Source organism: Argentina silus (genome assembly GCF_951799395.1).
Source record: "Argentina silus genome assembly, chromosome: 3".
Classification (NCBI taxonomy): domain Eukaryota; kingdom Metazoa; phylum Chordata; class Actinopteri; order Argentiniformes; family Argentinidae; genus Argentina; species Argentina silus.
The window spans coordinates 15,549,184-15,566,683 of record NC_139657.1 but is presented as its reverse complement, the minus strand read 5'-3'; the positions used below and the strand labels follow the sequence as shown (position 1 = coordinate 15,566,683).

The 17,500-nt window shown below is 45.6% G+C and overlaps 1 protein-coding gene across 1 annotated transcript in view; it reads right to left on the bottom strand.

Annotated features, from left to right (window-relative positions):
- Nucleotides 1-17,500, bottom strand: part of pdhx (pyruvate dehydrogenase complex component X) — a 35,946-nt gene that overhangs the window by 5,667 nt on the left and 12,779 nt on the right. The window contains exons 4-8 of the mRNA XM_083666794.1: nucleotides 15,974-16,179; nucleotides 14,692-14,790; nucleotides 6,529-6,733; nucleotides 3,193-3,340; nucleotides 1,161-1,219 (exon numbers count right to left, since the gene is read on the bottom strand). Coding sequence (XP_083522920.1) covers nucleotides 1,161-1,219; nucleotides 3,193-3,340; nucleotides 6,529-6,733; nucleotides 14,692-14,790; nucleotides 15,974-16,179 — 717 coding nt within the window. The remainder of the gene's footprint in view (nucleotides 1-1,160; nucleotides 1,220-3,192; nucleotides 3,341-6,528; nucleotides 6,734-14,691; nucleotides 14,791-15,973; nucleotides 16,180-17,500) is intronic.

Genomic DNA, 17,500 nt, shown 5'->3' with positions numbered 1-17,500 from the left:
GATGACATCAGAGATATGGAGAAGGGGACTGAAGGAGAGCGGTGAGATGAACACAGACATACAACCATGCAATGAATACGGCTTTCTGTGCATTGAGACTGTGTAACTTACAGTTCATGAGGAGGCAAACAAAGTGAATGGCTTAATGCTGCCTGGCATTTTCCATATGACCTGTCACATGAAACGCAACCGCTGAGAGATGAATCAGAGTAGTCGCCAGTCGCCGTGACGGTCGACTCCTTCAATGGCTTCACTATTGACTTTTTTAGGGGTACGGTATGTCATATATAAGCAACGTCATGAAATACTGTTTCATCTAAACCAAGTGCTATTCTCCTGTCTATGTGGGGGCAGGAGTAGGTGGTGGGTTCACTCCCTTTTTATGTTCTGGCATAGAAAGACTGACAATGTCAAGCAGCGAGAGAGGGGTCGCATCCTCTCCTCACCGCTGCCTCCCATTGACACGGTCGAACAAAGGAGCCATATAAAAATGCAGAGTATGAAAATCAAGCATTATCTTTTCTGGCCATACACATACTCAGGAGAGTTGAAGGGATTTGGTTTGGCAATTACATGCCATGCTCTCAGACCATGGGGAAGAGAGAGAGAGAGAGAGAGAGGGGGGGAGAGATGTGGGCTACCTAATCTCATCCCTACATAGGTACATCAAGATCAGATATAACTCAATAAGGCAGTGGTTGATAAAATTCAAACAAGTACAAACAAGTACAGCACCATCAGCTCTCGCGCTCGCGCTCTCTCTCTCTCTCTCTCTCTCTCACTCTCACACTTTCATTCTCTAAGTTTCTAAACAAACAAATCTTCAAAACCCGTCTGTTCAAGGAGACGGTTGCTCGGATAATTTCCTCCAGAATTCCCATCAAGTGGTGGAAAGGAAGGATGAAATTAACTGGAAATTGGTGTCTATTTTTAGAGCTGTCATGTGATGCAGGCCTTCTGCCACCAGATTTGATAAATATACATGGGAGCGTTTGAACATGGGAGAATTTGTGGAAAAATGCTAGAGGGGATATACACAATGATGTGACTAACTTTGTTGCTCACTCAGGATACCTCTGTTTCCCTTTAACTGAGAAAGATTTATAAGGATTTTGAATAAATATATAGAAAGACTCAGAGGGGGGGGACTTAGTACTTACTTTAAGTGTAATGGCAGCTGCCTTGATGATGAAATCATTGACAGAGACTTTGATCTCCTCTGAAAAGAAAGGGACAACAGCTGTCAAACATCAAATGTCTCATTCAAGAGCGAAGTGAGTATTCAGTTACCCTGGACAAAAACAGGAAATGACATATAGCATGCATAGGAAGTTGTGTATTGTGTTGTCATGGTGGAGGGCTTGCGTCAGTCTGTATAGGACTCAGGGAAGCCTTAAATTGTTACTATTGTTACCAAAGTAGAGTGTTTTCTTCCGGCTTTGGCCTCAGTGCAATGTTATCTAATAGGGGTGGAGGGCAGGGGTAGAGGCTGTCTGTCTGAGTCTCTCTATCTGCCTCTGTTTCTGTTACTGTCTCTGCCTCCCCCACCCTATCTCTCTCTCTCTCTCTCTCTTTCTCTTTCTCTCTCTCATACACACACACACACACACAATCCACTGGCTATCCTCACATCCAACTCAAAACACATTTGAGGTCTCACCTCCTTTCTCTCCCTCCCTCCATACCCCCTTCCATGTCTCTCTCCGTCCTCCAAGCTTTACCACGGCGGGCCGGGGCCTGGCGTGGCGTTACTGCCGTCCGTTTTTACGAGTGCCTATTAGCGCCAGACGGGTTATGAATGCTGTTAGCGGGGTGATTAACGAGCTAACCGTGAAATCGCCCTGCTCCTGAACAAAGGGCGACAGCAACAACAACCGGGGACAGAATCCCTCCACACACACACACAAGCACGTAATGAGCCTGGAACGGCCGCTCTGTTTCCTTTGCCCCACAGACAGGGCTGAAGAGCTTTATTCATGTTGACCAAATGAGGCTAAATTACATACTAATTCCTTTATCCCCCTCTAAATCAAAAATGTCAACGTCATCTTGATGGGATGTATAGAAAAGTTGAACCGTAACAGTCAACAGTCAGGTTTAGAACTTGTTTTTGCTTCATCTGACTGATTTATTTCAATAGCAATAATGCTTCAAAGTATTATCGTTCTAATCAGCACAAACAGTTCAACCATTCATGAATTCCTTTGGGAGGATCTCTGACACGAAACGCCGACGCTCCTGCAAATCTCCACAACGGTTCCTGGATTGGGTCTGGTCCACATTCCACAAAACATACAGCCTTGAGCAATTATTGTAACATGCTCTGTCTTTCTCTCTCTCTTCTCGGTGTGTACCACCCTTCACTGAGAAGACCCGTTAAGCAGAACTAACGTCCTGGTTGCGCTCACATATGACGCTCTGGCTACTTTGACGACTGTATTGGACGTTGGTGGGGAGAGGTGAGGCTGACAGAGGAGAGCAACAGAGATCCCCTGCAGGGGACTGGGGTTGACACTGCCAACTGCCAACTGCCTGCTCACATCACATCCATTCTCTCTCCATGGTTCTCCCTCCCTTGCTCTCTTATGTGCACCCCCTCCCTCTCTTTCACTCTATCCCTCTCTCATTCACACAATTCCTCCCCCTCTCTCTATGGTCTCCGTCTCCCTCTACCCTCCGTCCCACTACCTGTAAGATGTTTAGATGACACCTTTCCCCCTGCACTGATGAAATCAAGCATCGTACCCCGAGGAGTAGACATCAATGTGACATGCTTTGAACCTGAGAAAAATGGATTATCCTGGGTGAGAGGAGATGTTTGGGGAGCCTAAGTGTTGTGGAAATGAAAATAGTGCCTCTCTTGCTGGTGTAACACTTCATGTGACGCTATCCGACAGTATCTTAGCACCTCTGAATCCTCTATGGAACCTTAATTGAAGGACATGACACTGTCGGCCATGCAGGGTACACATGTGAATGTTTCCACCACAAACTTGCCCCTCCATGTTGTCTGTGTGTGTGTGTGTGTGTGACTATGTACTGTATGTGTCTTTAGGTATTTTTATCGTTCTGCCCTGTGAAGTGCTGTACCGTATCGCGCTGTGCAATATTTTACTGTACACATGATCCACATCCGGGCCTCACGTTAAGGTGTGTTCTTGTGTTGTGCCGTTCTAATACATGCAGTCTCACCTTGGGCCAGCTGTTTGCGGAGCTTCATGACGGTGCCGAGGTCACAGTCGACAGTGGCGTAGGCGTGGGGGATGGTGGTCTTTGACTGTGTCAGCCTCTGGGCGATCACACGTCGCATGTTAGAGGCCGCAATCTCTGTGAAGGTGCCCTGGTAGAGGAGAGGAGAGGAGAGGAGAGGAGAGGAGGTCAGGTGGTCACACTTCAGATTTACGTTGCTGGATATCTTTATGACTTGTTTCCACTCAGTTTCCATCAATAACTCCATTAGTGGGATATTTGCTTTCATCTTAAGTTAGAGGCTATACTTAGCAAAGGACCCGGTGGGGAAGCTATTGATGAGCTCATAACACAAAAAAGGATCAATTGATTGGAATTGATTTTATTGAACCAAAAATGTTAATAGTTCTAAGGTGTAGGCTATATTGGGTCATTTACTGCAACCAGTCATTAAAATATTAGGGAAAACCTGTCATTATAATGACTTTCTATTTAAAGCGGTCAGTAAACTGCAAGAATGCCTCCTCTGCAGTAATGTTACGCTTTGTACTCAACAGGAATACAACTGAGCCAAATTACTTTCCATCCCCATTACTGTGAAGGCCATCTGTGGAAAACAGACGGTGGATTGAGGAAGCATGCCTGACCATGGCCAACCAGACTCTGGTTGGTGTCTTTACGAGGATGGAGTGTTTGGACCGTCTGCCTCTTGGCTAGAAGCTGGGGCCCTATTATTTCAGGAGTGGAAAGGCCCTCTTACACCACAAACAACAGAGGTGTCACACATACACTACACTGAAGTCAAATAAGACTCAACACAAAACAAGGCTGTCAAATTAAAACGACTACACAAATCAAAAGGAATCCCACAACAACAGTAGCGATCGTACACAGCTAAATCAAAAGTCGTGGTGGCGCCCTGATGAGTCTTTTGGCGCTCAGCTCACATCCACATGTGTGTGATATACAACGAGGTACCGTCGTGTGGTGTCTCACTTCCTAACATCATCAGAGAACAGCAGACAAATCTCCCCTTCATCTTCCTACTTTGAAGCAGGGGCTGAAGTGTTTAATTTCTCTGCTAGAATCTTGTCAATGGAGGTGGGACTCTCTGAGTAGTAAAACGGAGCTCACTGTCACTACTAAAAAGAGAATCATAAAAAATGAATCATAGGAGCATCCAGCAGCCTGCCTGCCTGCCTGACTGCCTGCCTGCCTGCCTCCCTCCCTCCTCACACTCTGCCTGTCAGGGGAACACAGAGTGTGAGGAGGGAGGCATATCTCATTTGGGGTCGGATGCAGCAGTACAGGAGCAGTATGGGGCGCTTTTAGAGAGTGACAGGCTGCCTCACTGAGAGGACCAACCAGAATAAGCTCTCTCACCATCTCTTGGTTGTTAACAGGCATGTTGTGACAGTTGTTCCATTGTTGGAGGCTGATGGTGCTCTCCTTTGCATGCCTCTGCTGCCCTGTGGTGAGATGAGATGACATGAGACGAGACAGGACAGGACAGGACAGCAAGCCTGGACTTGAGTTGAGGACGGCTCCTAGAGAGTCAGCATGTGGTGCTCTTACCCCCCCCAACACACCATGACACTGAATCAATAACAGCGTGTAGAGAGAGAGATGCAAAAGGCTACGCATCAGGAATCCCATTCTATCAATCAATCCATTGCCTTTGTTTTGGGGTTATTTTTCTCATTGTGGTCCTACCTCCCACCAGGGACTTTAAACACAGAACATTAGAGGTAGTCACAGCATTCATTGTAGGTTCTAGCCTAAGAGCTGTAGTGGATAGTTCAGTGTGTCAGTGCTCTCCTCTCTACAGCTTCTCTTTCCGCTGTCATAGGATTAGATCAGGTCTGAACAGCCCCCAGGTTTCTATCTGATGGCTCTATTCGTAAGAAGATGTAAGCCTCTTCATGCTTATCTTGCAATTGCTTGGAAGCATAGGGGCTGTGTGCAAACTCCTCCACTGTGTAAATATTGATAATAATCAGGAACTTCTTGAATAATCTTTCTTAAGGGAAATTAACTTCCGCAGATATTTCTTAAGTACAAGTCCTCAAATTTTAGGAAAGACATTTTCTTAGAAACTGTTCTTTTGTTAAGAAGTTCTTAAATTGATCTCTTAAGAACATCACCACAGCAACCATCAAACAGCAGTGGATGGGCCAGTTTGCTAGCAACTTCAATAAAGGACACAGAGCTAACTAGTTAATTATGAAACATATCTAAACAATTTATGGATATACAAACATTGCTAATATACATTTTTTATGGAATTAAACATGATCAATTGCATGTACAAGATTTACGCTATTCTCTCATGTATTTAAGAAGTTTTTTGTCAAAACAAACTGAAGAACAGAGGTAAGAACCTTCATAAGCAGTTAAGAAGGCATTTCTTCTTAAGATCCTTTCGTGAACCCAGGCCAATTTCATACCAATCCTGCATCCCATATTGCACAGGGAGACTGGGGCCTGTGTCGGGTCTGTTTCTACGCAAGGCAGCCAACTCTCACGCATTGAGCATGAGACATGCATGTTATGGACTGTTACCACACACAATACCCCAGAATGACAAATTTAAAAAAACGTGTTTTCGCTGGGGTATTGTGTGTGGATTGATGGCAAATTCTTTTAATTTAATCCATTTTAAATTGTGTCTATAACACAACAAAATGTGGAAAAGGTGAAGGGGTCTGGATACTTTCCGAAGGCACTGTATGTTATGTCCATCACATTATGTGAATAAGAGGGAGGCATGAGAGGTAGAGAATGAGCCTGTGTGTGTGTGTGTGTGTGTGTGTGTGTGTGTGTGTGTGTCTGTGTGACACAAAGATGAGTATGGGAAGTGGGGGAACGGGACATACACTATATCTGGGTGAGTCACTATCTCCCTAAGGGAGATAGTGACTCACCCAGATATAGTGTATGTCCCGTAAGGCATCCTTAAGGCATCCTTTAGGGCCTAAAGGATGCCTTATGTATATGTATAAGGCATCCTTTAGGGAGATAGTGACTCACCCAGAACCTTCATGAGGCCCTTGTTTCGATCCATCTTCTCACAAACCAGTGAGGACTTGAAGAATTAAACCCACTCGTCGCTAACCCTGGCCCTGACATGATTTTCGTAGATGATAATGGATTTGAAGCCATGATGTTTCAAGTGTCTACTCCATGGAACAGACCATCGCTTCTAAGTATATATTATGTTCATCACATTGTGGGAATAAGAGGTAGGCTGAGAGGTAAATAATGAGCCTGTGTGTCTGTGTGTGTGTGTCTGTGTGTGTGTGTGTGTGTGTGGTGAGAGGGCAATGTGTGTGTACTAACCGGTGCTCCAGCCTTCCCTGGTATGGATTGTGGAGGGAACATGGGTCTGCTGCCTGGGGGTAATGGGGCAGCCACTGGTGTGGGTGCTGCTGGGCTGGGCGCTGCTGGGCTGGGCGCTGCAGGGGGCGCTGCAGGGGGCGCTGAGGAGACCACGGATGGAGCTGCTATGGGTGCAGGGGACTTCTTCAGCAGATTCAGGGCATCTCTGTTATAAAAAATTGTAAAAAATTAAAAATATTAACGTGTAACGTGTGATATCTTGTACTTGGCCTGTGTGAATGTCGATACACAGACATTTTCCCAAACATACGTCCTCTCACTCACTTCCACCTACAGCATAGATCAATGCAATCATGAGTACAACTTCAACAAGACTGGACTAATGTAACCTGTATGACTCAGGGAGGGTGGATCTGAGACCTGGGATTGCAGCTTTGAAGCCGTTTTGAAAAGCCTTAATGCTGGGCCACTCCTCTGGCTCTGACACCCCTGGCTGACGCTGACACAGCCTCAGCACGCCGGCACACATCCACATTTACATCCATACAATGCAAATAAGAACTGCCTTGTCTCTGCTCACACACCTGTATGCAGTAGGACAGCAAAGAACAGCCAGTGTGAAGGGTAGGCAGCCTTTTAGCCAGTGTTATGGTAAGCCTAAAGGAAAGCATACATGATGTACTTTCTATCCCAGAGTAAACATGGTGCCTCTATGTGTGACTGGGCCTATTGATATGAGCCATGCTCTGGGGGAGACAAAAAAAAACAATCTCTAAATGCACCTGAACCACAACTGCAGTCGACATCCCTCCCTCTAGTCCCTCTGCCCAACACGCTCAAAAATAAACATTCCGGTATGCAGGCCCCAAAACTGTAATGTAAATATTACCAACACATAAGAAACACACTTTTTAAACACAGCTACTAGTGGGCTGAGCCAATGCTCACTCGCATAAACATTTATACAGGCAAATGAGGTCAAACTGTCACACTCCTCAGAGGAAAACATTTGCTTAACGGAACACTTTATCAGAAATTTTCCGGCACAAAGATGTTGGTTAAGTACAGGGTCATTTGAGATATTTGGACTAACTAGGAGAGGTCTTGATGGGGTCACTATAACTCTCCTGCCTGTGTGGCCTGGTGCTGGAGACAGTCCTGGGAGTGATTCCATTGTTGTCTGTATGTGAGTCACAACCACCACCACAGGCAGAGACAGAGCCAGGGAGGTGACAACCAATACCCATGGGTCTCTGAACCATGAAATCTTTACCAATCCAACACCCAATCACAACCACAGTAGGGGAAACAAAGACCTGACACCAATCATCATTAGTTTCATCAAATGTCCCTCAAGCGTAATTAACACGCTCTGTCAGGTCTTGGCATGTTGGCAGTTGAAAGGTGCGGTTTGTCATCTTTGATGTGAGTGAATTCCTTATGCTTATCAAATAGATCATACCGTAACTGCTTGCAGGTGTCCGCCCCGCCCCAACCCCACAGCACAGGCAGATATTAGGATCCTAATGTTTCCCCAGGTAGAACATAAATCTAAGCATGACTTTGTTGTTAGTCAGGACAGTTTGCCAGGGCATACTTCTGTATAGTTACCTGTACTTCCGCTTCACACATTTTTCCCACGGTTTATTCTGTTAAACAGTAGAGGTGGCCTAGTTATTGACATTGTTGTACTGTACATTCACTGAACACTTTATTAGGAACACTATACTAATACTGGGTAGGGCCTCCCTTCGCTCTCAAAATAGCCTCAATTCTATGTGGCATTGATTCCACAAGATGTTGGAAACATTCCTTTGAGATTATGGTCCATGATGACATGATTGCATTGCGCAATTCCTACAGATTTTTCAGGTGCACTTTCAAGCTGTGAATCTCCCGTTCCATCACATCCCAAAGATGTTCTATTGGATTCAGATCCGGTGACTGGAAAGGTCACTGAAGAACACTGAACTTATTGTCATGTTCATGAAACCAGTTTGAGACGACTTTTGCTTTGAGACATGGTGCATTATCATGCTGGAAGTAGCCATTAGAAGATGGGTAAATTGTGGCCATGAAGGGATGCACATGGTCAGCAACAATACTCAAACAGGCTGTGGCATTCAAGTGATGATTGATTGGTATTAACGGGCCCAAAGTGTGCCAAGAAAACATTCCCCACACCATTACACCACCTCCAGAAGGTGTACAGGTGTTCCTAATAAAGTGTTCGGTGAGTGTATGTCTCACTGTGATCAACGAAGGAAGAGAGAATCACTATTGACCGTAATACTGACATAAAGTACTGTACAGACAGGTATGGGAGAGGGGGAGGGAGACAGACTGAAAAAGAGAGTGATTGACAGCAGAGAGTGGTCTGCCCCAGTTTTTCTAATCTGGGCTTTTCAGGTGTTATGGTGGTGGAGGGGGTGGGTGGACAGGCAGGCAGGTATCAGGTGTGCCTGCTCAGAGCCCTCCAGTTCCAGCCCAGTGCATTGGGGCCCTCCTACATGGTATATGCATCAGGGCTTTTGTCAGAGCCAGCTGCCTCTGCCCTCAGCACACAGCAGGTTCTACCTCCCCAGGGCTCCTCTCCTCTCTTTTCTCCTCTTTCCTTTCCTTCCCCCCCCCCTCTTAAGTCTTAGCCATTGTTCGAGGTAATTGTTTGTGGGGTTTTAGGCATGTTGGAAATCCCCCACCTACACTTAAGACAACCAGACACACATAGACAAAAAATACACGTGCATACGTACATGCACGCACACACACACACACACACACACACACACACACACACACACACAAATTATAGACCGGTAGAGCCAGGTAAATGGGGCAGGTTTCTCCAAGTTACCTACAGGAAGGTAGATGTCCCCTGAAAGACCTCTGCTGATTTTCATGGGTGGCCCAATCACAGACAGACAGAGAAGAGAGACAGAGTGTGTGTGAGAGAGAGAGAGAGAGAGAGAGTCACCTGCCACAGTGCCTCAACCCTCTCTCTACTGTTTCTGCTGATACATGTGCATCTGAATTTGCATGACTGCTCCTCTTCCAGTCAAGAGAACAAAGCGAGCACAGCCTCTGAATAAGAGGCAGATATGACATTTAGATTAAAAGCTCCTAAGAATCTCATTACCTCTGAGGATGAGACTGTAGCTCTATTAAAACGAATGAGAGGAGCACAGGGAAATTCTCAATGTGAAGGCTCCACTCGTTCCTATGAGGGAGTGAGCTGTGTACTGAATAGCTGTGTACTGCATCTCCATGAATCCCAATGAAACATGAGAAGGATATTTTTTGTTGAATTTTTTTTTTAAATATTTTTATTTCTTCTACTTTTAGACAGACATAAACAATAATGATAAACATGATTATTTCAGTGACATGAAATAAATGTAAAAGTGTATTTTACATGATATGATGGGAACATCAATTGAGTTGGTTCATAAATCTGGCCCCACACTATGGTGATAACACCACATATACTGTGCTGCGTGTGCTGCTCCCACCAACCATTTACACTCCCACTGACAGCCAGGCAAAAGAGCCTCTGAAAGCCTGGGAGGAGGTGACTGGAATATTAAGGAGGGAAGAAGGCAATACACACACACACACACACACACACACACACACACACACACACACACACACACACACACACACACACACACACAGACAGACAGACAGACAGACAGACACACACACACATACAGACAGACAGACACACACACAAACACAGACACAGACACAGACACACACACACCCTGACTGGTCTGTCTGTCTGATCCCAGAGTCTACACTGCCATCTGGGACAGGGAAGAGGGAGTGATGGGAGTGATGAAAACACACCACTGGACACATTGCTCTTTTTTCTCCTCAAGGCTGGAAAGATCTGAGTGTCTAAACCTCAAAGGCTACTTTATGAATTCCATGCTTGATCATGGATTCAATGCAGCTGGGTAAGCATTTCTGTCTGAAATGTTGCATTCACAGTACGGTGTATGGAAGGACACATAAGGCACTGTGCTGTGGACACAATGCTGACAAAAGCAAAAGACAGTCAGTCAAACAGCGGCCCTATGTATGACCAGAACACTAATAAAAGCACTTTTACTTCATTTATTTAGGCTACATAACAAATGAAAAAAAAATTGGACAAAAGAATGTTGAGAACTGATTTAGATGATTTCTCAATACCATGGAGTAACATTTACTTCCTACTACACCTACGGATTTGGAGTTTAAACAAGGATGAGGAAATGTGAGTCAACCTGAAATAAACACACAGTACCTTGGAATAACTCCTCCATCTAGGAGCTACCGCAGACTTCCTTCAATAAATGTATATATTTGTTTCTCCAAACCAACCATTCCCACAAAAACACTATCAGTCCACAGCATTACTCCCCCCTCCGGGGAACAAGCGCATACAGTAGCATACAGAAAAGCATCCTATCGGCTGTGTCTATAAATTGCTCCTGATGTTAACACATGAGGTCATAATTGACTATAATAATCCTATTGTATGCAGACATGATTCAGACATGTGTCCCTCCAAGGCAGACTAAATGTAAATATGAGTATGTTTCAAAGCCAAAACTGTATGGTTATACAAGAGCGTGTTCTGACATGATAACCTATTATGTAAGATGAAGTAATTGGGGGTGAACACCCAGTACATTAATTCAGCCTCTGGAGAAATAGGAATTAATGATATCACGTATTGCATAAATTAAACAAGCTATGTTGATCATACATTGCTATATCCTAACTCATAGTAAATCACGCTTGACATGTTCAGTAAAAAACAAAGCCAGCGTGAGTGACATGTATGTAGGCAGTAATTCGGTGATGAAGCATCTTACTGTAGGGGTACTGGTACTCTATTTACAGTACAGCTAGTGATGTGTGTTTTTCTGTACATGCTGTACCTGTACTGTACCTGTCTTGGTGGAGGGGAGAAGGAGACCTGCTAGTCAGCCACATACCTGTTATTGTTACTGGATACCTGTGTGTGTTTGCCAAGGTCAAACATGGCATGGACAATGAGTGCCTATCACCCCCCCCCCCCCCCCCCCCACACACACACACACACACACACACACACACACACACACACACACACACACACACACAAGCCCCCCCAGCCCCTCTCATCTTGAGAGTTTCGATGTAGACATCGTTACTCAGTAACACAGGGCTTTCTTCTGTGCCACCATACATTCATGAGAGGACGGAAGAAACATAAAGAAAAGAAAATTGGGAGATAAGTTGAGTTTGTTGTGCTGTCAGAGCTGTCACTACAGCATGCAACATCTGTTTATTTGTTTCAATTAGCAAATTTGCTAAGACACCACAACAAACTGATGAACAGATGAATTGTTGCCGTGCTGATGAAAGTGTAGATGAACGGCCTGACATGTCATACTAATTAATTCCCCAGGTGGGACATCCCTGTACAGAACGCACAAGTGAGACGAACGAAAACACTTAAAGAACACACATTTCAAGGTGATGCACAACAGTGTAGCAGCACCTGAATTGGGAAACACGCAGGGCAAACTTAACTTGGAATACACGTTTTCAGAATAATTCACTGTGCAGATACTTTGTCACAGCATGCTACTCTGCTTGGCGCCCGTGTCCAGCCCCTACCGTGTCCAGCCCCTACCGTGTCCAGCCCCTACCGTGTCCAGCCCCTACCAGCACTGGTACTCATGTTCCATCTCCATGCTGGTACAACTGTCATTTAGAACACAATACCGGCTGCTGCACACGTCTGGAACATGGAACATAGAAGAGGGACACAGACAGGCCCTGAGGGCGTGGCCCACCTTTCAATTTCCTCTGTGCACTGCTCACTCATCATTTCTGTCAATTTCTCATAATTGTCTCTCTCTAGTTATGCATGCGCGTGTGTGTATGTGTGTGTGTGTGTGTGTGTATGTGTGTGTGTGTGTGTGTGTATGTGTGTGCCTCTTTCCTCTCTCTCATTAACCTGTCCTGTGTGTTTGTTTTAACCTAACAGCCTATGATCTCACCTCTGGGTAACGTGGGGCATCCTGTGTTGTTCATGCCCTCTATTGACGGAGGGGCGGGCACTTGGTCTCAACATTATCTGATGTGCCACAAGACAAAGGTGGGGAGAAACTGTTTTGCTTTTCTGGCCCCTTTGAAGGAGGTTGTGTTATTCAAGTCAGTAAACGTTTGGAAGGGAGGTGCTTTGTTTTCCAGCCGCGATCTGACAGGTCACTCATTAGTGAGGTTGTGCCATAATAGCAGGGTTCAAGTACTCAGTAAGACCATGCAATCAGGGGGCTACACAGTTAATAGTACAGATTGTAATGGTTAGAAAAAAAATCTGTGTTTTGTCACTATACAGTGAGATGTTTTTGTGAAATGCTTATCAAACACTTACACTACAGCATAAACCTTGATACCTCAGATGATCTCTGTGTGTCAGGTGCAGTTTATCATCTCTCTGTTATCTCTCTCTCTCTCTCAACATATGGCCGCCGTTTCTATGGTCACCAGTAGTTCCTGGAGACTGGGTTGCCATGGAGACAGCTGTGGCTTAATGAGATTCCCCAGCAGGGTGCGAGGTGGGTAACGAGAGCATTCCATCAGGCCTCTAGTGACAGCGCGTGGCCATTAGAGCAGTGTGTGTGTGTGTGTGTGTGTGTGTTTGCGCTTCAGTTTCCCCTGGTGTGAGTGCACCCATATAACAGGGTTAAAGCACCCACCTGGCATCTCTCTGCCTTTCTCAGTCACACTCTTTCACTTGACTCACTCCCATTTCAAACAGCTGCACCCACCTGACTCTCTCCCTCGCTCTCCCTCTCCTCTCATTCACTTCCATTCTCCTCTCTCGCTCTCACAGCAGCCCCACATGACCGGTGCGTGAGCGCCGACGTGCGACCATTCTTTTTGCATATCCCTGTTCATGCCGATCAGGACAGAGTGAGCCAAAATGGCAAAATGGCAGATGAATAATATAAAACCCACCTGGATATTAAAACTACCCTCTAGCCCCCCAATACAATTCTAGAACATACCTGCGGTTTACTGTTTTTTTTTGGCTTTCAATTATTCTATGTCTCTAATGTCTGAAATAATGGTGAATAACTCCAAATCTAAGGATAAATGTCAATTACGAGTTCATTTCCTTTTAAAAGATGAGAGGATAAACTTTATTTCCATATTAGAATCCCCTTCACAAATTGTCATGAATCCTACCACACTATCAGATGGTATGGCTATCAATGGGACAGCAATACAACTCATTAATACTAAAAGAAAAGAAGGAAATAAACCTGGCAGTCTAGTCATTTACTGATAGCAATCGATTTGCCAGTTAATATAAAACTAATTTGGCAAAAGGTATTATCTACAGATGAAACATTAGCTAGCTAGCCAGCTACAGTATGGCTCTCACCTAAATTACCTGCCAAGACTCACATCCCTGGATAACACACCACTCTGGATTATAATATGAAAAATGACTGGACACAAACCGATCACCAAAGGTACAGTAATCTTGTCATGGTTTTCACCTGCATTTTGCTTTAGTTTGCTAACGTACAGTTTAGTTTTTAGTCACTTTTGCATGGTTATTTCTGCAGCCAGATAGCTAGCGCTATTAGCTAGTTGCCTTTAGTTTGAGTAGTGACACATTTTAGCGTTTTCGCTATTTCTGAGGCATACAACGACCATTTAAATTGCAAGGTTGACTTTTCCCTGTTGCTTATCTGTTACTTTTGTTTTGAACACTTTGAGATGTCTCAAAAAGGGAAAGATAGGCACGAAAGCCCCGGCAACAGCCGAAATAAACACATAGAAGAATCTGAGCAAATCTGAACTTTGGCGCAGTGTCATTACATAAAAAAAAAAAAAAACTATGTTTTTTCCCTCTCAAATGTTAAAATAGAAAGCCATATGTTTTTGTTGAAGTGATTTGACCTTCCATGGTGTAAGTATTGTATGCTTAAATGACTTTGTTGTACAGTATGAGTGAAAGTGATGGCCGTCCGCAGGGCCACTATGGGGTCTAGAGGGTTAACTAAAAAGTTCATTTCATCCCAAGGAATGACCAAATTGCCATTTCTCTATCAGAATCTCTATCAGTTACTAAGTAACTAACCCCTACCCTCCAACTGTACTCACTCCTTAGTGATGAGTCCCCGGCGGCCTGTGGGTGTGGCCAGCTGGTATTCCAGGCCGTGTGTGTCCAAGATGTGTCTCGCTGCCGGGCTCAGGCGCAACCTGGAGGGAGGGAGGGAGGGGGGGAAAGGGAGGGAGGGAGGGGGGGAAAGAGAGAGAGGGAGAGGGAGTGAGAGATAGAGAGGGAGAGGGAGAGAGAGAGAGAGAGAGAGAGAGAGGAAGAGAGAGAGAGAGAGGAAGAGAGAGAGAGAGAGAGAGAGAGAGAGAGAGAGAGAGAGAGAGGGGGGGGGGGGGGGGGGGGAGAGGGAGTGAGAGAGAGAGAGAGGGAGGCTGTATGAGAGGCTCATTTAGGCCATTGGATGCTGCTGGCTGTTCTAGGCAGTTCAGAACATGCACCACCACTCATCTCAAAGCTTTTGAAACGGTGACACAGAAGTGTCTCGCGGCACAAGTACTACGTCAGTACGGCATTTGAATAGAAGAGTGATTATTAAGAGTGAAGGACTGTTTTAATGTGTCTGCCTTTGGGCAACAACACTCACTTCAAAATCCTGAACCCTTGCCCCGACACTGCTTTTTCTTTTCCAGTTTAGACCAAATCTAATATAAAGACAGCGGTCCAGGTTAAAATCAAAGTACAGTAGAGTGCCTTTTTAGTGCCAATTTCCTGTCTGTTTAAATACAATCACGTTCTTTCACGAATCCATTGAATCTTTCACCCTGATTCATCTGAGCTAGCTTTGGAGAAAAATGGGAACACGCGGGGACACTGGAAATACAGATTCAGCACAATTTGTGTTTGCGAATCAAATAGAGCCCTGCTTCCAAGTTGTTTTGCACAAGCTCCTCTGCTTTCCGGGGGAGTATTTATTGTGTAAATAGGGCTGGAGAGGATCTTTTGACATGTGGATTGTGGACAGTTTGACAAACTGTCTTACTCAGCATGTTACGTGTTGGTGATACTAGTGCCGAAGCAAAACAGAGACCGCACACATGGGAAAGTGGTCACATGGTCATACCGGTGTGTAATGTGAACTTAATCTCAAGTCGATGAGCGTGCCCTCGACATCCTGGCTCCTCTCAAGGTTTCTTACCACATAGGGTGCGTTTTTCCTTCCCACCGTTACATCTTGCTTGCTCTTATTGGGTTTCTAGGTCCAGGGTTGCTGTTAATCATTTCAAAAGCGCTAGGCCTATCCAAACAACTTGATTAACTGAGGAGGAGGAGGAGGAGAAAGGAGGAGGGGGGGAGAGGAGATAGCTGAGAGAGGAAGGGAGGACTCACGGGCCTAAGGTGGCTGCTATGGGGGTTGGTGGTGGTGGTGGTGGTGGTGGGGCAGCAGTGGCCATGGCAGGAGGAGGAGGAGCCGGGCTGGGCGGCGCTGCGGCTGCCTCCGGGGGAGGGATCTCCACCTTCTTCCAGTCCTCCCCTTCCTCCACCATGAGGGCGATGAGAGTGCCCAGCGGCACGCTGCGGCTGCCCTCCTCCATCTGCACACACAGACACAAGAGAGAAGGAACATGAAGGAAAGGTGCATTATTCATCTTTTTCAATCAAACCCACTCGCTCTCTTAATTCCTTGACCAATAGGGCAGGAGAGAGGTGGAAAAGTAGGAGAATGATACAGAACGAGAGAGATTATCATAAACCAAAGAGAAAAGCCAGGGAGTTGGAGAAAGAGAGAGAGAGAGAGAGAGAGAGAGAGAAAGTGAGAGAACGTAAGCAAGTAGAGTGAGGGGGGGGGGGGGGTAGAATGAGCTGCAGTGGGTACTCCCGACACACTCTTCATTAAGGGCAACCACAGGGCAACCATCTTAGACCTTTCAAACCAGGGACCCTCCTGCCTCTCCAATTCAGTTCACTTTCTCCCTCTCCTCTACTGACAACAACTTACAAAACACCAACAAACAAGCTCTTATAGAGGAAGGAATGGATGGCTGACTGTTTCACCTCCTCCGCCACCCCCCCTCGTGAATCAATTCCCTCTCTCTCTCTGATTGTTGCGGCGCGTCAAAAGGCTCCTCGGGTTTGTCACCACCCACTCGTGGCTGGCTGTTTCTCCTCTGTCAATATTGATTAGTTCTAAATGAGAGGCCAGGCACAATGGATGGGGCAGGACCGCGAAAGGTACCCGTTATTGAGCTGTCATTCATATTAAAAGGCATAGGTCATGCAGAGGAAAAGTAGGAAAATAACAACAAAAATAAACATATCCTTGCCAAGGAAAAGCCGTCTCTCTCAGTCATTCCGACACTACAATTGATCTGGCCATTGCTTTTTCATTCGATCACAACACAAGCCCAGTAATAGGCTATTATGTCAGACAGTATGAAAGCACAATATCAGGGCAGTTAGAATGCTAAGCTACATAGAACAGGTGAACCCCCCTCCCCCACCCTCCCACCCTCCCCCCTCCCCGTCGCTAATAGCAGCGCTCCAATAAACCCATCGGCTCCACCTAACCAGAAAGAACAGCAGAATATCAACACCTGCGCTCACAGGCAGACAAAGCATCCACCCAATCTAGCCTGTTTCAGTTCAGTTCGCTGTGATCACTGATGCATGACACTACCAACATAGAGTCAAGCCCTGTTTGCCATGTTTGTTGTTTGACTATTGTACCTTCCTCTCCATATGCTGGGGCTGCAGGTCGACCTGTGCATATGTGTGTGTGTGCGTGTATGTGTATACGCCTGTGTGTGTAGAGTGTAACACTCCTTTCCCTGTGTTTAGCATCTCCATGTCACCGCTCTTGTGTCCTGCCCAGTGGGAGGTGATGGATGAGAGCTGGGCCACAGGGAAATCAGCTCC